The sequence below is a fragment of the Protopterus annectens genome, chromosome 3.part1, assembly GCF_019279795.1.
Source record: "Protopterus annectens isolate FY-2018-M chromosome 3.part1, PAN1.0, whole genome shotgun sequence".
NCBI classification, from domain to species: domain Eukaryota; kingdom Metazoa; phylum Chordata; order Ceratodontiformes; family Protopteridae; genus Protopterus; species Protopterus annectens.
In genome coordinates this window covers 1230902856-1230930796 of record NC_056732.1, presented here as the reverse complement: position 1 = coordinate 1230930796, position 27941 = coordinate 1230902856, and the positions used below count along the sequence as shown (strand labels likewise).

The 27941-nt window shown below is 42.8% G+C and overlaps 1 protein-coding gene across 5 annotated transcripts in view; it reads left to right on the top strand.

The window, feature by feature from the left end:
• LOC122798392 (protein tyrosine phosphatase type IVA 3) overlaps nt 1-27941 on the top strand; it is a 636579-nt gene that overhangs the window by 579725 nt on the left and 28913 nt on the right. For 4 of the 5 annotated variants that reach the window (XM_044067296.1, XM_044067295.1, XM_044067298.1 and 1 more), the window contains one exon: nt 4845-4919. The exons of the other annotated variant lie outside the window; for it this stretch is intronic. In XM_044067296.1, the coding sequence (XP_043923231.1) occupies nt 4845-4919 (75 nt within the window). The remainder of the gene's footprint in view (nt 1-4844; nt 4920-27941) is intronic. 5 annotated transcript variants of the gene reach the window in all.

Below are 27941 nucleotides of genomic sequence, written 5' to 3'. Positions count from 1 at the left end.
TTGAGCAGTCACCTGGACAATATTCCAGGCCTTTGTGTATGGTTTCCTCTTTTTGATCCTCCAGGAGTCTTTCCAAAGTGGATGCAGATAGGGTGTTGAGGAAGGTCCTTATGATGCAAATTCAAATGGGAGTTCACTTAGCTCCAACCTCATTGGGTCCTGAGAACCTTCTTAGATCCACACCCTCTTTAATATCTCCTCCTCAGATTCATAATTCTGTTTCGGAGCCATTGGATCTGAAATCCTTTGGGACATTTTCATCAGATCCAAAGTTTGTTGTTTCTGCACAGAGTACCTTGGAGTCCGAGGACTCTCGGAGTCGAAGTATTGATGCCAGTTCTGGGATGTTGGAGTCAACTCCTAATCTGTCAGACTAGTCTCTTCCCCTTGTAGCATCTGTTTTAGATAGCTCAATTTCGACTCGCTCCTCAAGTACGTTGCCTGCAGGACCTTAGGAGCTGACAATCCAACAAAGTCCTCCATTGGATCCATCTGTTTCTACTTTCCTTAGGTGCTCCACCTTTGAGGTAGTGGAGAGAGTTTTTTCAATGCCTACAGGTCAGATGACCCTATCTTCCTTGGATCAGATATCGTTGTCTCATTCGGTTTTGTGTCCTGAGCCTCATTCATCCCTTCAACAGTGGTAACCATCCCAAACCAGCCTCCGGTCCACCCATCAGGGTATTCTCTTTTGTTACCTTCCTGGAGCATCCCACCGAAAAGGTTCCATTGAAGAGAATGTGCAAGAGGAGGCACATGGACTCTCGACAAGAGTCTGTCTTGGAGGACACTGATCTTGATGATGGGGAATGGTACCCCAGATCATCACCTGATGATGTATCATTTGGAGACATCTTAGAACTCCTTAAACAAAGAGGTGGTTGGTTTCATGATAATCCTTCCCAATTAGAATCAGGGTTGCAGGTCTGGCCCGTCTACCTCTGGGTAACTCCATCCACCAATGAGCTTATAAATCTGGTCCCTCAGTGGGCTTCGAAGGAACCGGACACTCTCGAGCCTATTCCCAAGAGACCAGACAAAATTCTTGAACTCCAAAAGATCACTTTCACTGGAGTAAAGGAATATCCGTTGATGCAATGGTTGTTGCAGTAGCCACGAGAAAGGAACTAGCAGAACAGAGTTCCTTTATTAACCCCCTAACAGGGAATCTAGGGCACGGCATGTCTATGTGTGTCAGCAACCTTTGCTGTAAGGTCACTGAATTATTTGGTATATTTTGGCAGACTTCAAAGGGATTTAATCAAGGAGCTTACGAGATGTCTTTCGGGGTCTGTTTCCTCGCAGTTGGCTACCCTCCAATCTATTTATCATTCATCCATGAGGTTAATCTCTCACGCTTCTGAAGGTACCTCATGGGTGGCGGGTTCAGGCATTTCCATTAGGAGACATGCCTTGATGTGCTTGTGTGATTTTGCAGAACTGTTTAAATTGTCTTCAGTGCTCCTTTTGATAGGACCTCATTATTTGTCTCTAAGGCTAAAGACACAATCTCTGTGTACAAACAAGAAGGGAAGACCCTGTCTGCTGTGTAAGTATGTTTTTCTACCCAAGGTGGCAGAAAGATGTGGTTCATGAAGTCTCAGGGTCCCTTTCAAGATCTATGTGGAGATGGTTCCTCGAGGGCCAGAGGGGGAAACAGCAATGGAAGATGATGTTTCCTTGGCAAAGGTGGTCCACATAACCAAGGATCTAGCGATTCCTTCTCTGACGGATCCTAGCAGTGTTCCTGAATGGAGGTCCAACTGCCCATCTCAGGAGGCAGTTGGGGGTTACCTATCCCTGCACCATAGAGCCTGGCTAGACATCACAGAAGACATGTGGGTGCGGAGGATAATATCCAGAGGTTATGTTATACCCTTTTCCCAATCCTGTCCAATGTTCCATCCAGTTAGAGGGAAGCAGTTTGTCTAAAAATAAAAAAGCTGCTAGGAGAAAGAGTCACCCAAGAGGTCCCCCCAGACCAGAGAAGGTCCGGAACCTATTCAAAATTCTTTTTGGTGCCAAGAAAGATAGGGGACCTAAGACCAATTCTGGATCTCAGCAAATTAAATCTATCTGTTCGGTATACAAAGTTCAGAATGGTCATGGTTTAATCTGTTCTGCCTTTTCTGCACAAGAGCAACTGGATATCCTCAGTAGATCTTTAAGTTGAATGCTATCACATAAAAATTAACAGGTGCTCCAGAAGATACTTAAACTTTTGGCTGGGAGCCAGTCTTTACCAGTTCAGAGCACTGCTCTTTGGTCTCAGCACAGACGCCAGGTTGTTTACCAAATGCATGCCAGTCATAGCAGCTTACTTGAGACTTCTGGGATTCTGAGTGTTTTCATATCTAGATGACTGGCTCTTGTCCGCTTCAACCAGCCATCAACTGATTCAAGCAAGGGACTGTTTACTCCAGCTGTTCTCCCATCTGGCAATATAAGTCAAATACAACAAATCTTAGCTCATACTGACTCAGAGTTTGGAATTCATCAGTGATCACCTGGCTACAACAACCCAAATAGCTGCTCTTCCTCTCTCTCAAATTGAAACCATCCAATTCCAGGTCAAGAAAATAATTAAAAATTCTTCCCTTCTGGCACATCTGATGCTTCAAGCCTTCGGATCCATGGTAGCGGCAGTCACCCTCTTACCACTTAACAGGTTCCATATGAGAATACTTCAGTAGACACTCTCCACTCAGTGGTCTATTCTCTAACACCCATTATCCATGCCAGTCAAGATTACTCAAGCATGCATTCTGTGGTGGATCCACTCCAATCAGCTTCACAAAGGCCATCTTTTTGTTCTCCCTAAACCCAAGGCCACGGTGGACAAGGATGCCTCTTAGTTCAGGTGAGGGGAGAGGCGTTTCCCGGGAAGGGCAGTCCAAGGCATATGGTCTTCCAAATGGCCAAGATGCATGTCAAGGTCCTGGAGATGAGAGCTGTCCTCCTAGCATTGCAGGCCTTTCAAGACACTCTCTCATTCGGGACTATTGCAATCCAGGCAGACAATATGGCAGTAGTCTGGTACATCAACAAACAGGAGGAACCAGATCTTGTCCTCTTTGACGAGAAGCTATGCGAGTATGGCAGTGGGTGTTCTCCACCCCCACATCTCAGGGAAATTCAGAGTGATTGCAATCAAGTTAAGCAGGTCCATTCTAATGCCTCAAGAGTGGTCCCCCAATATCAACATGGCAGGGAGAATATTCTGTCAGTGGGACCAACCATGCTGCAGCTTATTTGCCTCTCCCCTCAACAACAAATGCAGCAAGTTTTTTGCCCTGATTCCCCCATCATGGGAGTCATCGAGAGATGCTTTTCTTCACATTGGCCCTCCTGTCTCCTTTATGTCTATTCCCCATTACCCCTTATCCCAGAATTTCTACAGAAAGCTTCACGAGTGAATGCGTGGTTATCCTCATGGTCTCTTACTGGCTTCTTCAGATTTGGTTTCTCTTCCTCTGGCCTCATCTGCTACATTCACCATGGATTCTGGGCCCAATGACAGACCTCTTGTTCATCCAAAAGGCATGACTCAACCAGGCATAACAGACTTCAAATTGACAGCATGTTTTTTATAATTCTATTGATTGTTAGACAGCCCAAGCTGTCCTTCCCAATCCATCACATTTTGTTATCTTCCCACAAAGCTTCCACCAGAAAGATTTATAAGAGCAAATGGAAAAGATTAGTTATTTGGGCCCTAAGTAAAAACTTAGACTCCCATCTCAGCACCAATTTCAGATGTCCTTAACTTTCTGGGAACAGTTTTCAATGAAGTCCTAGTTCATCATCTTATCAGAGTACAATTAGCAGCTATTTCCAACTTTCATCTGGGAGTAAATAATTTAACTTTAGCTTTTTCTAAGCTTTGTAAAAGTTCTTACTTAGACCTCCTTTAAAGGATCCTACCTGTCTTTGGGATTTGAACATTGTACTTCAGACATTGACTCAACCCCCCCCCCCCCCCTTTTTGAACCTTCGGCTAAATCTAATATAACATTTTTTACCTAGAAAAATGCTTTCTTAGTTGTTATTGCATCTGCCGGAAGAATGTTGGAACTTCAAGCATTGTCCTTCAAACACCCTTTAGTTTTTCATAAGGATAGGGCTTCTCTACAGACTAATCCTTCCTTTTTACCAAAAGTGGTTTCTGAATCCAGTATAAATCAGGTTATTAATTTCCCAGTGCTCTTTCCAAATTTTTCGAATGATGGCAAGTATTTGTTGCATTGGTTACATGTACATAGACAATTATTCACAGAAATAAAGATATAAGAAAGTCCAAACAATTGTTTGTCTCCTTTTTCTGATTCAAAACTAGGCAAACCAGTATCTAAAGTTATTTGTCCAAATGGTTCACTGATTGTATTACATTTCTTTATCAAAAAGTAGGCCAAAACCACCCAGAGCCCACTCTACCAGGTCTATGGCAACTTCATCAGCTTTTTTGTCCAGAACTTCCTTGGGTAATAATTGTGCAGCTGCAGCTTGGGCTAACCCTCATACTTTTATTGTTCATTACAAATTGGATATGGCCTCTAGAGGAAAAGCACCTTTTAGCTCGGAAGTCCTCAGCAATATCCTTCCTTAGAGTCCTTAGCAATATCCTTCCTTAGAGTCCTTCTAGTGTTTAGGTAGCTGGGGACTGTGTCCCAACAAATTGTTATTTTGGCGACACATTTTATAATATCTGAGTGAAAATAAGCATTGTAGAGTTGCAAATGTAGAAATATAGTATTCTCTTACTTCCTTTTGCCTGTGTTGTGCTTGAAAGCCACTTTTGCCATTTGAAGACTTTCCTTTTAACATATTCCTCCTCCTACTTTTAGGGCCCCTGTTCTTGTAGCCCTGGCTCTGATTGAGAGTGGAATGAAGTATGAAGATGCCATTCAGTTCATCAGACAGTAAGTATAGTCTAAAATCACATCTATGTCTAGAAGATCAGATTGTATCATAGCAAGACTTGAAGATTGTCAGCTGTGTATCATGGACTGTTCAGATCAGTAATGGCACAAAGCTCTCCAACACAGTAGGCGGAAGATGGGCTGGTCATAAGAAATGTCTACAGATTTCACATTTCATAGCAGTCAGAATTTGGATGGTGAGTTTCCAAGGGAGATGCAGTGTTATGCACAAGTGTTTGGGTCCTCATACATGCACCATGTAGTCCATTACAATTCTGGACCACAAAAAGAAACTTGCATATTCACATGATCCTTTAATTGAAAGCATATACAATGTTATGAATTCACCATGAATATAAGGTATAAATTGATTAGCGGGAGTTGGGTGGAATTTATATTCCAAACAGAAATATGTAGCATTGGTAAACTTAGAAAAGTAAATATTTCAACAGATAATTTAGACCTTATTACTTTTGATGCTTGATCATGTACTGAAAGCAAGTAATCAATTTGTCTGGAGTCTTGTCACATTCGTTGTGGTATTCAGTTATTTCACTGGAGGCATTTTAGAAACAGAAGCAGCTAGTTAACCTGATATGTAATGATGAAGTTCATAGTTTACCAGCATGTGGCTTCTGACCACTGATGATTCATAAGTGTAATGCACGTGGTCTATCGGCAGTCAGCATCTCTTGCTAGAGTGAGTTAGACTGTTGCTGTTTACTAAGTGTGCACAACAAGGTACTATTGGATAAGGGTGTGATGGTACAAATAGGCTTCAGTGCTTAAGTAGAAATGAAGGAAATAAAGCATTGTAGATTATACATTATAAAAGTGTGGCAGAATTCCAGGAACATTGACTGCTTTCGGCAGCATCTGTGGATAAAGCATTGAGAATGTATTTTAATGTGGAATTAATAGCCCATTAAACAGAACGCTGAAGTAGAGAAGGCTATTAACTAAAGCACATTTATATGGGTTTCCAAAGAAAAGAAAGGTATGTGTAGCAGTAGCCTGTTTCCCAATTTTGTTCTTCCTTGCTAGTGGTAGTGAGCATTTCCATGAACAGTGGTCTGGTTCCCAGTTTTTCGTCTTTGCTAGTTGTAGTGGACATTCCCATGAACCTGAGAAGATAGTCAGTGGCTCAAGCTGTTCTGGGTTAGTAGGTAACCCTGATTTAAGAAGTACTTAAAAGACTAACTTATTTGCTTTCTAGAACAAATAGCTAAGATGTCAATGATTTTAAGGCTCATTGTTAAAACAGGAGCCAAAGAGAAGGACTGGGAACTTGTGAATCTTTGATTTTACTGTGTTGATTTAATATGATTGAGGGAATAAGGTTTTTGGTGCAAGATTGTGCAGGTAAGCAACAGAATTTTGTGTGCTGGTGTCTTTCAGTTATAAAAGTGTTTTTAAAAGATGAGCTGCTGCTTGATCCTCTTCTCAGCCCATGCAATATGCATGGCAGATTAGTGCTGAGGAGTGGCTGTTCTTTAAGCCTTTAGCTTTTCGCCAGCAGCTGATAAATGCAAAATTTAAATGTAAAGGGCAGTCATTTTATAAACTTCATAAACGATATTGTTTGAGACAAGAATGAACACAGGTTACCTTAGAAAAAGTATAAAGGAATTTTCATTATTCATGACTTCAGATCAAGTAAATAAGTTAGCAGTCACTGCTTTTATATTTGTTGTAGCAAAATCTGAGTAGTGTTTTCTATCAACCATGTAATTTATTTCAAATTGAATTATGCATCATATGGTAAGGTTGTGTTAATTGTAGTGATTCAGATTAGGAAGTAATATTTGTAGTAGGCAAATCTGAGCTTTCCTTTATCTTTAGTCAAAATGTATACTTTTTTCAGCAAAAAGCCTCCTTTAGGGGATATGTGCATGCACAAACTGATACACACCAGCTAAATAAACACACTTATCCAAGATCCCCCCCCCCCCCCAGTTTGTTCCTCATTTGCAGAGCTTGGATCTCCATTATTACTATCATCAGTAAAGTCCTGAATTCAATCACCCAAATATTACAACCGAGAATCCATGTGGCCATTATTTTAACAGTCAAGACCCACACTAGCAGCACTTATGCTGTCTTGGGGGGGTGAGTGCACCATTGGCATCTACTACAAGCATTAAAGGTTTATATGGATTATTCAGTGTTGAGGGAGGGAAGATTGCGCAAAAATAAATTCTAGAAAACCACCTCATTGAGGTAAGTCTGATTTCCAGCTGATCCCTTTGGCCATGCAGACTCTGAGCTCACCACTGATTAGCAAGGGCCTGAAACCTAGGCCTTAGAGTCAGAAGATATGTACCATTGAACTCCATCCTGTGGGTTGCTACAGATAGTTTGTCTTTTCTCTCACCAAATGATCATTTGAAGCTTTGGTATGACTAGCCTAACATCGGATATTGGTATACAGAATCATCCAGTCACATACAGGAGGTTCTTGGTATGGGGGATTCTCCTACGAGAACCAGACCCCAGGCCAATATGAGCTAATGGGCCCTTATCAAGGGGGTGGACATCCTAGTTATCCTTTATCCAGGACTGTTGTCTCAAGACATGGGCATCAAACAGATGTTTGGCAAAAGGTTGAGTTACTGGTGCTGAAGCTCACCTTTAGGGAGTTTGGACTGAAGTCAACACCAAGCCTGATGCAGGCATCTCCCCACCTCATACTCCCCTTGGCTACTACTAATTTTGTGCTAGTGTCTAAAGCTCACAGTGCCTGGTGCTGTTCTTTCATGCTGTTGCCCCTTCCCATATTGCTAGTAGCAGAGGTCAAGGCATTCCCTCATCCCCCAGGTTCTAATTGAATTTGGAAGATCTTAAGGCTACAGTCTTGGAAATAAAATGAACAATGACTCAGCTACCCTCTTCTGCATCCACTGCCAGGTGATCCAGCCTTCAAAGATGATATATGCGGGAATGCTTGGGCTGGCCTCATGCCCCTAATCCCTCTCCCCAGAAGTGCCTGCTGGGGTTTCTGGAAAAAACACTGGCGGAGCCTTGTGTTGTCCTGCTCTTTGTGCCTGGTATTTGAGATGTCATTAGAGCAACCTGGAGACACCCTAATCCTGTCCCATCATCTCTGAAAAAGACCAATCTTTTACAAGCTACCACTTCATTGGGAGAATAACACTCAAAAGTATCTGCATCCAGACTCCTTTGTGATCAAGAGTCCATCATATTCCCCAAAAGCTGCAGCATTTTACCATCTTGCCACCAGTGAGTCCAGAACAGGTGTGGTATTGACATGTACTCTTCTGTAGTGTTGAGACTTTTGCCCCTTATCTGTTTATCACAGATTTCTCAGTATCAGACCCTCTTGGTAAGGAAAGTGCAGGATAAGCTCTATGACTTCAGTGAGTGTGTGCTCAATTGTTAGATTTTGTCTTTTATGAGGAAGGCCTTTGAGCAACACACCATCTTACCCATTTGATCCATGAGAAACTTGCAAAACCATCACAAAGGCTTTTGGTCAACTTATCCGGCTATATTTTGTAGCTCATCTGTCCTCTGCCAGAGAAGATTTCTCCTACCAAGTTAGTTTGTTTCAGCATAGCTCCTGAAACAAGCCCTGACACTCCGTAAGTGTTTCATGATGAGTTTTGATTTTACTGCCATATTCTTGTGGCCAAGATGGGGGAAAAATGTTTTTGCTCTTTTTCTGGACCTCAGCAACTTCAACTGGGATGTGTCCCATTTAGTCCAGATGGTCACTCTGCATGGGATCATTACTTTGCTGCTAAAGGGTGTCTTGATGGTGTCACTGGGCATAATAAATGCCTTTTTAGCATGTCTATATTGTGGGGTCCCACAGGAGGGTTTTCTGGCTCCATCTGTTTGGTCATCACTTTCACTACAAACGATTGCTATCTGGTATTAATACATAGTCTTCAAAATGATGTTGGGCAGAAATTTGCAGAATTCTGCTGGTGTTCTCTATCTAGACAACTGTTTTTTCATTGCGCCATTTAGGGACTTCCATGAGGTGGCCCTTTATGTACTGCCATGGGTGGCAGTTCCTTAGGTTGACCTTAAATTGAAAGAATGTCCTCACTAGTCTTGTTGCAGAGGAGATGTTCATTAAGGTGGAGTTAGTTGCATTTCATTATTAGATATTCCTTCCCTGAGAGGTGGACCAAGAAGTCATGAGTGTTAGCTTGCTGGGTGAGTAGATGGCACGGGGTCCAAATCTAGATGCTGCTACATTTTCTAGACTTGATAGCAGCCATAAACTTCAGAATTCCTTTTGTCTCTCATTTAAGATTCTCTCCTCTCACCATATCCTGGCTTTCTAGCTATCTCTCTAACCGTCACCAAGCTGTTAAATGGCACTCTGCTCTATCCCCCCCCCCCCCAAGCGTCCCAATGGGTGTCTCCCAAGGATCCATACTTGGGCCACTGCTCTTCAATATTTTCACCAACCTACTTTACACCTCTTTTCTCCACTCTACACTTGTACAATATGCCGATGATTCAACGGTCATCACCATTGCTGACAATACATCTGACCTCCACTCTACTACCCAAGCATCATTCAACACCATAGAGACATGACTTTGTGATAACAAATTAATTCTCAACCCTAAGAAAACTAAGTTCCTACTCTTCCTCCCAAAAAACCTTATCAATCTCAAAACTACATTTTCCATCCTGTCAAGCAGTAACACCATCATTACTGCTGAACCTAGCACTAAACTGCTGGGAGTCATAATAGACGATCAGCTTAAATTTGATCTCCAAGTCACTACCTCTATCAAAAAGATTCAGCAGAAACTTGGACTCCTTTATCGTAACAAAAGGCATTTAACCACTAAAGCCAGAATAACTCTCTCCCATGCATTTCTTCTTCCTACCCTTCTCTATAGCTGTCAAATATTCACAAATCTTAATACCACACTGATAACTAAACTTGAAACTACCTGTAATAAGGTTGCTAGATTTGCTGCAAACCAAACCTACAAGTTACACCATTACCTATCCCTTAAACTATTGGACTGACTCGAATTCCCTCATATGCTGTTACTACATCAACTGCAAATTATCCACTCCATCCTTTGTCTACCATCTTTCTGCCCTAGCCTTCTGTCTATTATATCCAAATATTCCCCAACCAGGACACTACGTAGCTCAGACCAGGACTTCCTACAGATTTATAAACCCAAAACCAAAACAGGATGTTTACTCTATAACTGTAACCCTGCTGCAACTTGGAACCAACTACCCCTAGAAATTAGGTCCCTTGACCAAACCGAACATTTCAAACTAGCCACTTGGAGATACCTAACAAATAAATGGTCCTGCCACTGTAGTCATCCTCCCTGAAACTACCCTACCTTAGCTTCTGTTCCTCCTCCCTCCATTCTCTTCCCTTCTACTTCTTCTCCCTCTTTTTTTCCTCACCTTCCACTGTCGAGCATAATAAACATCTACCCCTCTGTCTCTATGTTTAACCACTTCATCCCCATGCTATTCTTTTTGTACTTATACTGTATATAACCACTTAGGAATTATAAACACAAGATATATTCCTCTCATGACATTGTACCTTAGTGTTTTCAGTATGATTTCTGACATTGTACCCAATTGTCTTCTGTATGATTTACTGTAAATGTTATCTGTTTAACTGTTTAGCTGCAAATGAAAATGTCTTAATTGCTTGTAAGTAAAATGTAAAAACTCACTCCGGATCTTTTCTCCTCAGATCTCCACTGAAAACAAGCCAAACACTCAGCTGGACTTACCTGGTTAACAAATGTAAAATAGATGTAAAATAAATAAATAAAATAATAAAAGTATGTCTGATATGCAAGTGTTGCAGTAATTTTAGTACATTGTGAGATGTCATTGGCTTCAGAGCCTTTTTTCACTGTGGCTTTCTTTTGTTGCCAAGCCCTGGTTCTCAAGAATTTCTTGTGGATCTTGCATCCCTGTAGCCAAGACCATCATAGGTCTTGATGACTGACAATTTGCTGGTAGGTTGGGGAGCTTGCTGCTCCACATGGTTCAGGAAATATGCTTCCCCTTGGAAATTGTGGATCATATCAGCTAGGCGAAGAGCAGAGCAGTATTGTCCATGAGGTAACTGATTCTGAGACCTTTTTCTCACTGAGTCAGCCTAACCTAGTATAGAGTACCTAATCCAAACAGAGGCCACAAGGCTGCACTCCTTCTGCAGGGAACTTTTTCAGGTATTGGCTGTTCTGGTGTTGACCATAGTCAAGAAGAATCCTTCTCTCAGTAGTTAACATCCCAGGGGAGGTGAGTGAACTGGTGCATATGGTGAACTGGGGCTATGGACTGCATCTATAGTTGTAAATTCACGGACTTTGCACATTTGAAGATATGGGGACATTCTAGGCATTCTGGAAATAGACATTTTTGGTACTCAGACAAATACATTTTTCCCCATCTTCTGCATAGTGTAGTGGGGCAAAAAGAAGGATTTCTATATTCCATGGCATGGGAGTTTTTTATATATATGTATAGCCACCAGTTTCTTGTCTTGTCTCTAGGTTCTGGGAAGGAAGACTAAAACTCAAATGTTTATCAATAGATCACTGTTGCAAATGAAATTTTCTCTTCTGGTGAATCAGAGGAAATATTTTCCTCAGACATTAACTCTAGGGAATTGGGTGAAGTTTCCTGAGAGGCAGAATATAAGCCAGTGTATTCTAAAGCAGAGTGGGAGTCTCTGCTGGATTAGATGTTTTGCTTTTATATGAGGGTGAAAAGACAGACTGTAATGACTTAAAGGATTTAATGAAAGGCCATTAGAAAATGAATGCCACTCATCTTTAAACTCCCTAAAGGTTACATTAAATGAGGGAATAGTAGATTTGTGTTTTTTTGTGACTGCAACTTCAAAGTGTCTAAAGAATACCCAAACTGGATTGGACATCCGTTATACTACTGCAGCAGTGATCAATTCAAACATGTACTGTTGTGTTAAGCTTTTTTATGCAACTGTACTTTCTAGTCGTTGTGGTGACTAAGAAGGGTGTGGTTTCAGGGTGCATGTAGGTGCACAAAACATTTCCAGTCCTAGTCAAGGATACCCCTGTAGGTGGTGGGAACAGTTATAGCTCTACCTCAGGGAATGGGTTCCTAATGTAGAACTTCTAACTGTGACCAGCTTGCAAAGGGAATCTCAGAGATAATTAAAAATACCTGAAAATGAAAATTGCATTTCTCTGTTTGGGCAAAGTGGTTCTCTGTATTACCCTGGTTAGCCATTCTGCAGATAATATTGATGTATCTTGGGCACCTGCATAACCTGGGCCTCATTTATCCCACTGACAAAGGTGTAATTATCAACTGTTTGTATCAGTCATGACTTTGTGGAAGGCAGGAATGTGTCCCAGCACCCAGCATTGGCTGGCAAAGCATTGTTTGAAAGGAGTACTGTCTCCATACTCTGTTAAGGAACCCCTTCCCCTCTACAGGATCTGAACTCCATGGCATAGCCTTGACTGTCCAGCATTTGAGCCTGCTGCATAAGGGGCATTGAAGTTTGTGTCTTAAAAAAAGCTTTTACTAATGACCAACACCTCTGCATAGAATATCTGTGAGTTTCAGGCTCCTACTTGCAAGGAAATGTATATGGTCTTTCACAAAGTTAGAACATCCTTTAGGACAAACTCAGTTTCTTTTGTTGATGATTTCAGAGGCAGCAAGCAGGTGGAAAAGAAACTTTCACATCATGGATGTGTATTATATCTCTGGTGTTACCTGAACTGGATACACAATTTTAGGAAGGATGGATCAGTTATTCTGTTTACATGCGAAGAGGAAAATGATTGTGGTTGCCAAGCAGAAACTTTCCAGGTGCATTAACTGCATCATATTTTCCCATCAGTCAATTAACTACTCATTGTTAAATGTAATCAAAACTCACTCCATTAGAGGAGTAACATCCTTCAGAGTTTGCTTTAAAAATGTCTTAGTTGTGTGGACATAATTGCTGCTGTCATTTAATCCTCAGCTCTTACCTTCACCTCACCAGCAACTTGGGTAGTTGGGCCACATTTTGGAAGTCATTACTTCTGGGCTCAGCCATGTGATGTGTAATCCTTCACCTCATTCCACCCTGATTGTAATATTTGGAATTGAACCTAACCAGGGATCCATCCCTCAATATTACTTTTTGTATCATTTCAGTTGGTCAATTGCCAAGGGGTCCTTATTGGTATGTTATGAATACCCTCCCTTCATTCAGCTGTGGATGAGTGGTGCCATATGCTTCAGTCGGAGTACCCTTTTACATTTAATATTTTTTATGTCACTTGTTTAATGATTTAGTGTTTGGATTGCATTATTTTTAGATTTGCTGGAAGGTGCTTACTGGTGATCTTGGGAAGTGCAAGAGAGCTTTGGTAAAGAACATGCTTATTACTTTATAGTGGGCATGTCATTTTGGGTGAGGTCATGTGTGATTTTACTGAAAAAGTGCTGAACATCAGTTTGTGGAGATAAAATACCTACTGAAGGACCCGTGGAGGACAGCTGATTTGTAAATGTGTATGGAAAGTGATAGTATGTTTGAATATGAGTTAGAGGTAGGTGATGATGTCATTGGATTTTCCTGGTTAAAATGCAGTGATGTTAAGCATACACTTGCCTGCTTGCAGTGTGAGGTATAATATGCATATATGCATGTTTCTTTGTAACTTGTGTGATTTCTATATATGTTTATTAAACTTCTCTTGCTTTTCTTCTCAGCTAGCATTAGAAAATGATTATTATATACCCCTGAACTACCATCAGCTCCAGCAGATAATACTTTGGTATTATGCCTCGTCAGAAGAGTAACACCCCAAGAGCGTCACATCCACTTCATATCTTACTGTAATGTTGTTAAACTACAATCCATGCATCTGGTTTGAGAACAGATCTTGAAGTTTTATAGTCTTCCTTACACCAAAGGCGAGTATGCTGGCCACCCTAAATGATTATGGCAGCAAACCATGTATTTCTGTACTTCAGTCACTTAAGACAAATGTTTGGGAGGACAGCTGGTCTTTCTGAATTTGCCGAAAGCAGCTGTTAAGCATCAGTTTTGCTCTACAGAGTTAAACTACACACATTCCAGTGTACTTATTACATGATATAGTGCATTGATTCTCCTGGCTGGCATATTCCAGCTGATCATCTGCCAGCACACCTGGCTCTTGCTTTAGTAGCTATTTGAAGGATCTGATAGTAGAGTTGATAAATTATGTTTCTTATAGGTTTCCTGCAGTTGGAATGGAGCTTTGAGATTGTCACCGCTCTGTGTGAAAGGAAAAGCTCTCATAGATGTTCAGGGTATACTCTGCATCATGACTGTTTACAAAGGTGAACTGATAGTCTCATCAGTGCAGTTGTCACTGGCAGCTGACTGGCGGTGGTCCACAACAATAGCATAGAGGCTGTGCCAGGAGGGAGTTTTTGTAACAAGAGAAAGTGGTCTCGTCCAAGGAGGCTTCTTGATCTTTACTCCCAGATACACTCCAGATAGGCTGTTACTGTGTAATTTTATCTGTAGAGTAATGCAAGACCCACTTCAAACTTTTTCAGTCCCTTCAACTCTGTAGCGATTGAAAATTTGCTGTGTAAAACCCAAATTACAGATCGTCTCACTAGAACCACAGGGATAGTTTCTTAATGTCTGTGTACGCTGGGTATTTTATTACTGGCAAAAATGTTTTGTTGCATGCATTACTTTTCCTGGAGGATGAACAGATGCATTCTGTAGAACCTTGAAGATGTTCCTTATGGGTCACTTTTGCAGTCATAACTTACTGGGATCTTTGCTGCTGGCCAAGTCAAAAATCTGGCCTGATGTTCAGAGCTCAGCAGCCTTCCATCACCTTAACTCAGACGTTTTCACGTATTTGGTATACAGGTGGAACCTGTTAATAACATCCTTAATTCTTTCTTGCATTGCTAATGTTCATTTTCAGAATGCAGTACAGGCCCACAACCAAAGAACACTGAGACAAGAGCACTCCACTGAGACCCCCCCTCCTCAATTTTTCCCTTTGTGTGTTTCCAGTGTGTGCTGTGTATTGGTAATTTTATTTAGCATATTTCTAGGAATAGACTTCCATGTGTGGACGTGTGGTGCAGACAGACCACTAAAGAAGTTATTAGATATGCCTGCAGCAGAGTAGCACCACCATCCAACCTAAAATGAAGAAAGCAATGCACATGCATGAAGACAAAGGGAGAACCTGAACCATTCAAGCCCAGTGGAGTCCAGCAATGTTAGGTCAATGGCGGCAATCAGTCATAGGCCCTGATGCTTGCACCTGCCTAGAACTTTGAACTAGCCCTTTGGGAAGCTGTCATATCTGTGGTCCCTAGCATGTCCCATCAGACAGAAGATTATGCCTTGAGCTCCCTGTTGGATGTTGGCTTCTTTATGCCTGTCTTAGAACATTTAATGATCTAGCAAGGGGGAGCACAGTATACCCACATTTATCATTAAGGAAGCTGTTCTCACCTTGAAGGTAGTGTAAGAATGTTATTCCCCCCTCACCAAGGATTCCAAAATCACTAATGGCCAGCCACCCTTTAACACACCAGCATCTGCACCTAGGGTCCCATGTCACCCATTCACCTGACATACTGGATAGGTCCGGTCTCATGTCTTCAATTCCAAAGTAAGCATAACTAGTGTCAGTCAATATTCAGTGCCAAAAAAAGTCTTTTTATGATATAAATAAGCGAGTCTTGAAATTCAAGATGGAATTTGATAGACTCTTTCGGCTTTTCTCGGTTAGGGGTCGCCACAGCAGAACTCCGGTCCGCTAATGATTGGCAGTAGATTTTTACGTACTGGCTTGCCGGGCCTAATGCGCAACCTTCAATGAAGGAACGCCCATTCATGCATGTTGCCACACAGAAGATGCTCTAACTGAGAATCGAACGGGCAACGTCTAACTGTGAGGCAACAACGCTACCGCAGCACCACCACCGCAGTTATGGAATTTGATAGACTGGACAATTCAATTTCTAGATGTTTTGATAAAAAAAATACCACACTCTTGCCACCACCTTATTTAGAAAACCCTTTTCAAAAAAATCTTTATTACCAGCCAGCCAGCAGTTGCCACCCCCATGTCTTTAAAAGTGTTCTCAAGTCATGATTTTTAGGGTTAGGGGAATTTGATGTCCTTCATAGAACACTGTTGCAGTATTTAAAACTGTTGTTTTAAGTCCCCAGATAATGTGGATGTTTGGTCAGGGTAACAAAGCCCAAACCTTTCATAGTGCCATATGTCCAACATATGCTCTAAACCCATGAGAGTAAGAATACATATGTGGACATATGAGCACCAGTCTAAATGCAGATCTTGGGACCGTTTGTTCTAGGCATTGTTGTTCATACCATGGGCCTTCACTGGTTCAGATAAATGCCACTTTGAGGAACCTTCCTTGTTTTTTCTTAATATCATTGGTGTTACTCTGTTAGATGTCAGCTAGGCGGGGAAAGTATGATTGTGGCAGGCAAATTCCCTACAAGGATCTCCACTCCCCAGTGCTGCTTCTGTTTGGGTACAGAGCACAGTAGTAAGAATTGTACTATTTGCCAGTCCTTCATACCCCAAAATGGACATGACTTACTTCCATTAACACTTACTTGGAAACCCAGCACCTGAAGAACCTCATTCAAACTAAGGTGGTAGACCCTTCCACCCATGATGTACTTCCTGTCCTGAAGTAGTAGTTTGAGGACTAGGCTCAACATTATGCTTGCCCAGTCAGACTCAGACATACCCACTGAGATCTTGGAACCCATGGTTCACACAAGGCTTTCTCAGATGCCTGCTACTGTGGCCCCACCAGAGGCAGGTATGGCATCTGAGATACACATGTCCAAAACGACTGATGAATTCTGACACTGATGAGCAGTATAGTTGTTTCTGAAGGCCCAAAAAGTATTCTGCAAATTTTAGTTAAAGAAGAAATACCAGAGTCTCGTATTGAGGTATGTCAGGGGTCTGAACCCTGCGCCTTGTAAAAGTGGACATCACACTTAGAAAGAAAAAGCAGAAAACCAAAAATGACGTTCATCATACTGATCACTGCTGCAGTAGCATTAGATATGTGGTTTATAAAGCTTCACATCAGCTTCTACGCTACCAAATTGTCAGGCAACTCAAGCTGAGCTGACTAAAAGACACATTTGGGAGCAAAGCCCTTCAGAACTTTATTGTCACTGAAGAGCATGCTCCTCTTAGGCCTTTGGGGATCGACTGTCTACTTGTCCTTTACCTTGCTGGACAGAAAAGTTACCTTCAGGGGGAAAAAACTTCCATTTTCTTAATTTTGTTGATTTATTACTTTCCTCTTCAGGGAAGTTATTTTAAACCTAGGCGTGTTGTATTTCAATGGACTGTCTTGACACTGTAGCATACTTTTAATTGGCGTGCTCTTTTTTTTACCTTTTTAAAAGTGGAGTAAAGTAACTGAAAATATTACTGTAGAGAGTTTTATGGAGCTGGCATAATGTTTTAAAGTGTTTTTACTGGGGTTTTTTTCTTTCAAAAAGTAACTTTTATTGACTGGCAGTGTTTGCCAGCAATTGCTTCTTGTCTTCCCTGAGAAAGAGGCACCATTTCCGGCTTGACAACTGAACTGACTACCAGTCCCATGGTCGGTCCTTCTTCCAGCCATATAACGAAAAGAAGCGAAAAGCCATGGCCACCAGAGCAGGCTATCAGTTTACCTCAGCTGTGTGGCCATTTGCTGTATCTCAGACCACTCATCTTTTACCCTTGATACCTCTGATGTAACACCTACAGCCACTATGGACTGAGGGTTAGCCATGTCTTCTGTGGCTTTTGGGGTTTGCTCAGTGGGCAGGGAAGTGCCATTCTTGTTGATCGTGGAAGGAACATGGAAGGTTTCGCTGTTGTGTCAGAATGATGTGTCCATCCCTGGGGAGGTTGCTGCTGCCATTAGTAACATGGTTGGCCCCATTTCTCTTGTCAGAAAGAAACCGAAAACCAAGCATGTATCTACTCCTCCTCAACTTTCTTTGGATAGGTGTAATTTACTGGGTCTGGCTCAGTGTTTAATTCAGGCTATTGATCCTTCTTATAAAGAGTTTCTGGTAAAAGAAAGAGGGATTCCTCTTTTCCTGAAGATATTCAAGATTCTGATTCTGAACAGGAAGATGCAGAGACAGATACAGGGGTTTTCCCTCAGATTTCTGATTCAGACTCCAAGGAGAGCTCAGTTTCTTGTTTTGCCTGGGGTGGAGGTTTCTCTTTCTCTGAGACTTTTGCTAGAATGTGCCAGTGTTTTTATTGGGAGAGCACTGAGGTTTCTCAGTCCCTTAGAAATTACCATGAGTTGTTAAAGAAGAATTTTCCCAAGCCTGCACTAATTCCTCCTGTTGTGTCTGCTTTAACATGTGTGTTAATACCTGCAATTTTCCTAATAGTCAGCCAGCTGTCCCTAAAAAGGCAGAAAGGATGCAAAAGTTCCTCAGTCTTTTAAATTTGTATACACTATTCCCAAGCCTGACCTAGCAGCTATAGCCTTAGTTGATCCCACTGCTGCTAAGCACTCAGGTAATTCCAGTCCTACTCTTTCTGGTAAGGATGGGACAATTATTGATAGGTATGGGGAGTGTATACTTCTGCAACTTTGATTTTCAAACTTTCAAACTGTCAAGGTCATACATTAGTTTGTTCTGACAAATTGTGAATGTATGAAGAATATTTTGTCTCCACTTTCTTCTTGTGAGGAAAAGTCTGCTTTAAATAACTGGATTTCTTTGCACAGGTCAATGCTCGTTGTTTATAGTGTGTATATGACTTGGTTGATGCATCTTCCAGAGCTATGGTCACTGGCACTGATGTTCATCGTGTTACCCTGCTGCAGTCATCACACTTGGGTTATCCTGCCGTCAGGCGGTCCCGCAGTCGGCCCGAATTCCAAAGTCTTGGTCCGGCGTCGGTTGCTGTCACTTCTTCCCTGACGTCAGTGCGCCAGGGGTATATAAGAGGCATCCGACGCCATTTTCTTCAGTCTTTCTTGCCGCGCGGTGCCCGAAGCAGAAGTGTCCGAAGCAGAAGCAGTTCGCAAGTGCCGGTCGGCCGACACCTGAGATTTTCGATTTGATTTGCAGTCCGAAGTCTTCAATAAAGCTAAGTACCCCGTTGGGGAACATTTTCTTGCCTCAGTCCGATGTCAGAAAAAGTTAACAATTGCATTTCTTGTGGGAAGCAAATACCTCATAAGGACTTCCATCCCTATTGTATTCCTTGCCTAGGCCCAGACCACGACGTCACAGGTTGTCGGTTTTGCGCTAGGTTTAGTAAACGCACTATCAAACGCCGTTTTGACTTCGCACGGCATTACTTTGGTAGGAAATTTAATTATATCATGCCGTCGGAGCAGCCGACGACCGCAGTTCATAAAAAATTTAAGAATAAGGACAGGCAGCCTAGGAATAAGCCAGACCCCGAGGCCTCAGCTGGGCCTGTCGCCGGTTCTCCGGTTTTCAGTGAGGCGCCTACGCAGCCCCTGATGACCGCAGAGCTGGAACCCCAGACAGCTGCCGACTCCCAAGCAGAGTCTACTAGGCCGACGCAGCCATCTACCGACACCGGAGCAGAATTAGACACCAGTGCAGAGGAAACACCTTCGGTTGCAGACTGTGTCTTCAGACCGACTACACTCCCCACTAATTCTTATCCTAAGCTTAAAACTCCTTTAAAGCCTAAGAAAACTGTTCATCAGTCTACAGGTCAAGGCCCCATGCCTAAGAAACAGATGCTTAAGATGGCTGAAGATTTAATTACCCTTATCAGGGGTCCCCATCCCCCTCCTGATAAAAGACCAAGACAAGAGGAGGATTATGCATCCTCTGACCAGGTTTCTCTCTCCTCAGATTCTTCTGAGGAACAGGATTACACTTTTCCACCTTATGAGGATTCTGATGCTGAAGACTCTATTTCCTCAGCATCTCCCCCTGAAGACTATTCCTTTGGGGAAACATTACATACCATGAGGGAACATTTCCACTGGGAAGGCCAGGATTACTCGGATTCTAAGAAAAGGCTCCGAGAGTTCCTTTTATTACCCCAGCACAGACCTCTTGCTATCCCTCCTGTTTTAGATATTGTGGATGATGTTTACTTGGAGTCCAGTTTAAATCCTGACTCTCTACCTCCTGCTCCAGCCAAACCAGACAGATACTACAGAGTACCCGACTCACACAAATTCCTTTATAAAAGCCCTATAGCTGACCCAGAAACCATTTCCCAGGATCCTAAGGGAGCAAAAGCTTCTATGGCTAAAAATCCTGTGCCCTCTGAAAGAGATTCCAGAGCCCTAGATAGATGGGGAAAGAAAATATAGACCTCTGCGACTCTGGCTATGAGAACATTAAATTGCCAGTTTCACATGTTGAAATATCAACAATTCCTGATGTCTCAGTTAAAACAAAAAATGAGCACACATTCAGAACAGCCTGAATTCAAGGAAATGCAGGATCTGTTGCATGCAGCTGAACAGGTGGGCAAGCATACTTTACAATGTGGATTTGATTCATTGGAAGCTTCCTGTAGAGCAGCTGTTACTGGCTCTGTCATTCGTAGACATGCTTGGTTAAAAGAGCAAACCCTCCCTGACCATGTTAAAGCAAAATTATTAGATGCACCTTTACAACAAGATGTATTATTTGGTGTCAAAGCAGAAGAGGTTTTAAAGAAAATGGAGGACAAGGCTAAATCTAATCAAACGGTCAAGGATTTCTTGCAGGTACAACCCCCTCGCTTCAGCAGAAATTGGCCAACAAAAAATTGGTCCTTTCCAGCTTCAGACAGATCACAGAGGGGCAAATACAGATGCCCAAGGGGCAGAGGTCAGTCACAGGGCCCTTACAAACCTCGCCGATGGGGTCTGCTACCCAGAAAGGAGGAGAAGACAGGCCCCAAGCTAGCAGAAGGCAGACACAATGACTCTATCCTCAACCTACCAAACAAATCTCTCCTGGCAACACCCTTGGGAGGAAAACTAGCATTTTTTGCAGACAACTGGCACATCATCACACAAGACAAATGGGTTCTAAACATTGTCTCTCAAGGATACAGATTCCACTTTCATACCTTACCAAGGATCAAAGGAATGCCAAACCTGCCACCAAATCAATGGGCAGAGGCACAAAAACAAATTGCAGCTCTCATGAACATGAGAGACATTCAACAGGTACCTTCACAGGAGCTAGGACAAGGATTTTATTCAAGACTCTTCCTAGTTCCAAGAAAGGACAAAGCATGGAGACCCATTCTGGATCTTTCAATTCTGAACACCTATCTGCAAGTGCCAAAATTCAAGATGCTAACACTACAGCAGCTTCTTCCCATGTTGGGCAATAATGCTCGGCTAGTCACTTTGGACCTCAAGGAGGCATACCTGCATGTCCCTGTCAGACAAAATTGCAGAAGATACCTCCGCTTCATTGCAGGTTCAACGCATTATCAATTCTCTGCACTGCCCTTTGGCTTATCTACTGCGCCCAGGGTCTTCACAAAATGCCTGGCACCAGTAATTGCATACTGCAGACAAAGAGGAATTCAAATATACCCATACCTGGACGACTGTCTTATTCAAGCAGAAAGCAAAGACATTCTTTTTCAGCATCTGGCATTTGTCAAACACCTTCTAAGTTGCCTAGGGTACACAGTAAACGAAAAGAAATCAAAACTAGAGCCCTCACAAAACATAATATTCCTGGGTGCCAGCTTGAATACAACGGCCCAGATGGCTTATCTCACGCCAGACAAACAATGACAGCTGTTTCAATATTTCAAATAATGGCAACAAAGACCCAACTCCCTGCAAGAAAAATTCTGCAGGCCTTTGGATTCATGGCATCTTGCATACTACTAATAGCATTTGCAAAACTGCATATGAGGAAATTACAATGGTACCTGAAAAGTGTATGGACTCAGCACAGCCACAGCTTTGAAACAATGATTCCACTCATTCCCTGCCTTCAACAGGAGCTTCTATGGTGGGCACAGGCATGTCACCTCAACAAGGGTCAGCCTTTCACCTTACCCACAGCCAGGCAAACTATGACAACAGATGGATCGGACTATGCCTGAGGAGCACACATGGCAGGATAGTGCATTCAGGGCAAATGGACTACAGATCAGAGACACCTGCATATCAGTCAAAAAGAAATGCTAGCAGTGCAGGATGCCCTAACAGCTTTCAAGGACCTTCTGCACCCAGGACAACTACTAATAAGGACAGACAACACCACAGTTATGTGGTACATAAACAAGCAAGGGGGCACACACTCCTACCCTCTATGCAGGCAAGCAATGACCTTGTGGAACACTGCACTGTCTTACCAGGTTCAATTACAAGCACAATTCCTGCCAGGAAAGAAAAACACATTGGCAGATGACCTAAGCAGAAACATCATGGATCCACACGAATGGAAACTAGATCCACAAGTATATGCAATGATAGCTCAAAAATGGGGACGCCCAGACATAGATCTATTTGCAAGCCCCCACAACCACCAACTTCAAAAATTTTGCACAAGGACCTTCCATCCACTAGCTTGGAAAGTGGACGCCCTCTCATTCAGTTGGAAAACATTAACAGTGTATGCCTTCCCTCCACTGCCTCTTCTAGCAAAGGTACTGCTGAAAGTCAGATTACAGAGGCCACAAATGATTCTCGTTGCACCAGACTGGCCACGCCAACATTGGTATCCAATTTTAAGGAACATGGCCCAGGGCCCACCATGGATTTTGCCACAAATTCCTCACCTGCTCACCCAGTGAGACAATCTGATTCTACACAGCCAGCTCAAGACTTTAAACCTGGCTGCATGGCAAATTACCTAAACAACCAGCCAACACCTTTATCCAAAGCTGTTATGGATGTCATTCTGGAGGCCAGGAGGCCCAGCACCAGGAAAACCTATTCAGACAAATGGAAAAGATTTTGCGCCTGGAACCAGGCTAAAGGCCTAAATCCCCTGGAGCCGAACATTCCTCAGATTCTACAATATTTAACTGAGATGTTACACAAAGGACTTTCCTTTTCATCTATTAAGATCCATGCCTCAGCAATTTCAGCTCATTACAGCACGGATCCTCCTTTATTTTTACATCCACTCCTAAGACAGTACCTCAGAGGGGCTAAGAACTTAAGACCGCCAAGGAGAGCTCCAACACCTACTTGGGATCTCAACTTTGTCCTGGAAAAGCTTACACTGCCACCCCTTGAACCAGCTTTTTCAACTGATTTAAAATTCCTTTCATGGAAAACTGCCCTACTACTAGCAATAACCTCAGCTAGAAGAGTCTCAGAGCTACAGGCACTAATGGCAGTGGAACCTTTCCACATTTTTCATCAAGACAGAGTCTCTCTACAAACTAATCCTTCCTTTATGTCAAAGGTGGTATCCAGTGTGGCCCTAAACCAGGCATGGGCAAACTACGGCCCGGAGGCCACATGCGGCCCGTTAAACGTTTTGATTCGGCCCGCCAAACTTGAAAAAAATTTAATAAATTAACCTTGTTAATGTTTTATTTCCCCTGCAATTCTGATGTTTCCTCACTAGATGGCGCACTCTAGATATAGTGTGTGAACAGACCTTCAGCGTCATGAACATCAACAAAGCCAGCCACAGATCCAAGTTAACAGACCTACACCTCAGATCCATCCTGAGAATCGCCACAACAAAACTAACTCCAGACTTTGATGCTGGCTAAAAAGGAGACCAACAACACTGCTCCCATTAAAATGTGTGTGTCTCCGTGATACGCACGTTGTTAAAATAAACAGTGCGCGCAGATCAAATATAACGCTTCACAGACTGACTTGCTGCAACTGTTTCGTCCTTGCACTGGTCGTTGTTGACTTTTGGCACCGGGGAAACAAATTGAATAGAAGGAACAGGACAAGTACATCTGCATCTCCTACCATTTTTGAAAAAAAAGACAGTCAGGAGGAGAGTGATGGTGATATCCTGAAGGATAACAGAACTTTCAGTGCTTTAAAATAAAATGGTCATTTATTTGATTTTCAGTGTTTAAAGACTCATTTCGAAGTCAGAGATTTTATTGCAATGCTTTTCTTCATTTTCATTGGAAATTAAAGCACATGTTTTCTCCATATCCCAAGATGTGTATTTTTCCCCCAATGAGGTGATGTTTTCAAAGCATGCCATCTATCTGCTCCTGTTCCGGACCCTTTGCCAAATGTTAGAACTGAATGTGGCCCACGAATCAAAAAGTTTGCCCACCCCAAACCAAACCATTCACTTGCCCACCTTCTTCCCAAATCCCCAGAACACAGGAGAAAGACTCCTGCACTCTTTGGACATTCACAGGCAATTACGTTACTACTTGGATAAAACTAAGGCTTTCAGAAAAACTGACCAGCTCTTTGTAGCCTACGCTACAGGATCACAAGGAAAAGCTATCTCAAAACAGACCATTTCTAAATGGATAGGACATTGCATACGTTTCTGCTACACACATCATGGGAAACCAGTACCTGCTAACATTAGGTCCCACTCTACCAGGGCTACAGCTACATCAGCAGCCTTTCTCAGGGGAGTGCCAACCAAGGATATTCTGGAAGCTGCTACTTGGAGTTCAGTGCACACCTTCACCAAACACTATCACTTACCTCTTTACTCTAAGACTAGAGCTGGTTTTGCCACTGCAGCTTTGCAGGGCCTATTAGCCCCTTCTAACCCTGTTTGACTCCACCTTCCCTCCTTAGCTTTGGGATTCAACCCAAGTGTGATGACTGCAGCAGGGTAACATGATGAACATAGTACAGTTTTGTACCTACCATAAATGTAGATGTTCGAGTGTTCACCCTGCTGCAGTCCAGGTTACCCTCCCTCCATCCCCTCTGAACTAGCTGGACTTATCTCTACCAATTTATCCTACTCTACCTCTGCGGTGTATTTGCTTGTACCTAAGGGTTTTGTTTTATTTTTATATAGCCATGTGTATATATATTTTGCCTACCTTTTGGGGGCACCTGACATCTGGGGTAAGAAAAACTGAAGAAAATGGCGTCAGATGCCTCTTATATACCCCTGGCACACTGACGTCAGGGAAGAAGCGACAGCAACCAACGCCGGACCAAGACTTTGGAATTCGGGCCGACTGCGGGACCCAAGTGTGATGACTGCAGCAGGGTGAACACTCGAACATCTACATTTATGGTAGGTACAAAACTGTACTTTTTGAGGAAGTTTTCATGGTTGCATTCTCAGATCCTCCCAGATGATGATAAAAATGAGATTTTAAATTCTCCCATGGATAGAGATTTAGTGCTTGGCCCCTCTGCTGCAGAGGTGATTAAAAAGTTTGATGAAATGGGCAAGGTGATCCAGGGAAAGATTCTTCAGCCCTCCTTTTCCAAATTTTCAACCTCATCCAGTTTTGGCAAAAAATAGAATAAACAGTGTCAAGAAAATATAGGTAAACAGACATTTAAGAAGAAATGGCAAGGAGGTTCCATAAAGAAGTCTCAAAATCTCCCAAACCTAAGGACAGTCCAACAAGTCTGAATGAGTTTTCAAGAGATCTTGTGAACCCCTCCTACCCTGGCCCATTTTTCTTCCAGAAAGTCTGAATCTCTGTTGTTCTCTTTGGCAACAGATTGTTTCAGACAAATAGGTTCTGTAAATCATTCAGCAAGGTTATAGATGGCAGAATAATGAGGAAATTCCTCCTTTTCAGGGGGGCATTCATCCTCCTTTGAATCAGGCTGTTAATTTCCTCTGGTTCTTCATTACATGCTGCACAAAGAATGCTGTAACCAATTCCTCTTCCCCAGGTGGGGGAGGTGGTGGTGTTCAAAATTATTGTTGTTTCTAGTGCCAAAGAAAGAAAATGCTTGGAGACCAGATGTTCTTCATGTTTCACTGTTACAGTCATCACACTAGGGTTATCTGCCTGCAGGTTGCCCTCAGTCGGCCTGAATACCAGCGTCTTAGTATTTCTGCGTTGGATGCTGTCGCTTCTTCCATGACGTCAGGTCGTCAGGGGTATAAAACAGGCAGCCGATGCCATTACATCAGTCTTTCTTGCCGAGGAGGAGCCCGAAGCAGAAGCAGTTCGCAAATGCCAGTCGGCCGCTACCTGAAATTTTCATTTTTGAGTTATAATCCTGAAGTCTTCTAAAGCTAAGTACCCCGGTGGGGATCCTTTTTTCTTGCTCTAACCGATGTCAGAAAAAGTTAACAATTGTCTTGCCTGTGGAAAGCAAATACCTCACAGAGATTTTCATTCTTACTGCGTCACCTGTTTAGGCCCAGACCACAATGTCCCTTGTTGTTGGTTTTGTGCCTTGTTTAACGCTTGAACCATTCGTCGTCAGGCTATCTTTGTCGCTAAATTCTTTCACTCTCGTTCTCCGTATTCTGAAGTGGCTTCGATAAGCCATCTTACTACCAATCTTCTGAAAAAACGTAATAATAACGACAGAGACAGACCGCATAGGTCCAAAACTGCCGACGACGCTTACGTTAAGCTAGTCACCAGTCCGCTGGTACTCAGTGAGGCGCCTTTGCAGCCCCTGATGCCTGCTTCTTTGGATTCACAGGCCTCTGCTGAGACCCATTCAGAGTCCGGTATGTCGCGAGATCCTTCTTCGACTGTGGAACCTGTGGATGTCTCTACCTTGGATGGATCCGGCGCCGCTGTGCAGGCACCAGCTTCTGAGGGTGTATTCCATCCTACCAATGTTCAAATCAAACAGACTTCATTTTTAAACAAAACAACCAAGTTTCTTACGCCCAGAGTACACACTACGCCTAGAAAACCAACAACCAAAGAGCATGCTCAAGCTCCCATGCCACAAAAACAAATGCTTAGAATGGCTGAAGACCTTATTACTCTAATTAGGGGAAGCCAGCCTTCCCCTGCTAAGAGACAAAGAATTGAGTTCCCTTCTGATTCTACAGACCAGCAGTCCGATGACTCTGATCTTTCTGATTATCAGGACATGCCCTTATCAGCCTATGAGGATTCAGATGCAGAGGAATCCATTAACTCTACCTCCCCTCCAGAGGATTTTTCTTTTGGTGAAACCTTGCATAGTTTGAGACCATTTCCACTGGGAATGCCAAGACTACCCTCAGTCCAAAAAGAGATTCAGAGACTCTTTACAGTTGCCTCAGCGCAGGCCTCTTGCTTTACCCCCTGTCCTGGATGTTGTAGATGATGTTTTTATGGAATCCAGTCTTACGTAGGAAACCTGACAGGTACTACACAGTACCTGATTCCCACAAATTTATCTTCAAGACTCCTACTGCAGATCCAGAGACCATTTCCCAGGGACCTAAAGGTATTAAGGCTACTACAGACATAAATCCTATCCCTTCAGACAGGGATTCCAGAGCTTTAGACAGATGGGGTAAGAAGGTATATACCTCTGCAACTCTTGCCATCAGGGCATTGAATCGCCATTTTCACATGTTGAAGTACCAGCAACATATTATGGAACTAATTAAACAAAAAATGGTATTTCCAGATTGGGCAGAAAATAAAGATTTACAAGAGCTAGTGCATTCTGCAAACCAAGTTAATAAGCCTACTTTGCAGTGTGGCTTTGATGCCCTAGAAGCATCTTGCAGGGCTGCAGTCACTGGGTCCGTACTGAGGAGGCATGCTTGGCTGAAGCAACAAACCTTGCCAGATCATGTTGAATCCAAATTACTAGATGCTCCTTTAAATAAGGACTGTTTGTTTGGCACCAAAGCAGAAGAAGTTCTTAAAAAGATGGAAGAAAAAGCTAAATCTATGCAAACTGTCAAAGAATTCTTACAAGTGCAACCACCTAGATTCAGTAGGCATTGGCCTTCTAAAAACTGGTCCTTCCCAGCCCCTTCCAGGCCTTCCCAGACCAGACCCAGGGGAAACAGGCCACCCAGACTACAGTCTCAGGGTATGCAGAGATCTAAACAATGGAGTGCCCCCACCCCAAACAAAGGGAGTGGTAAGCCGCCCC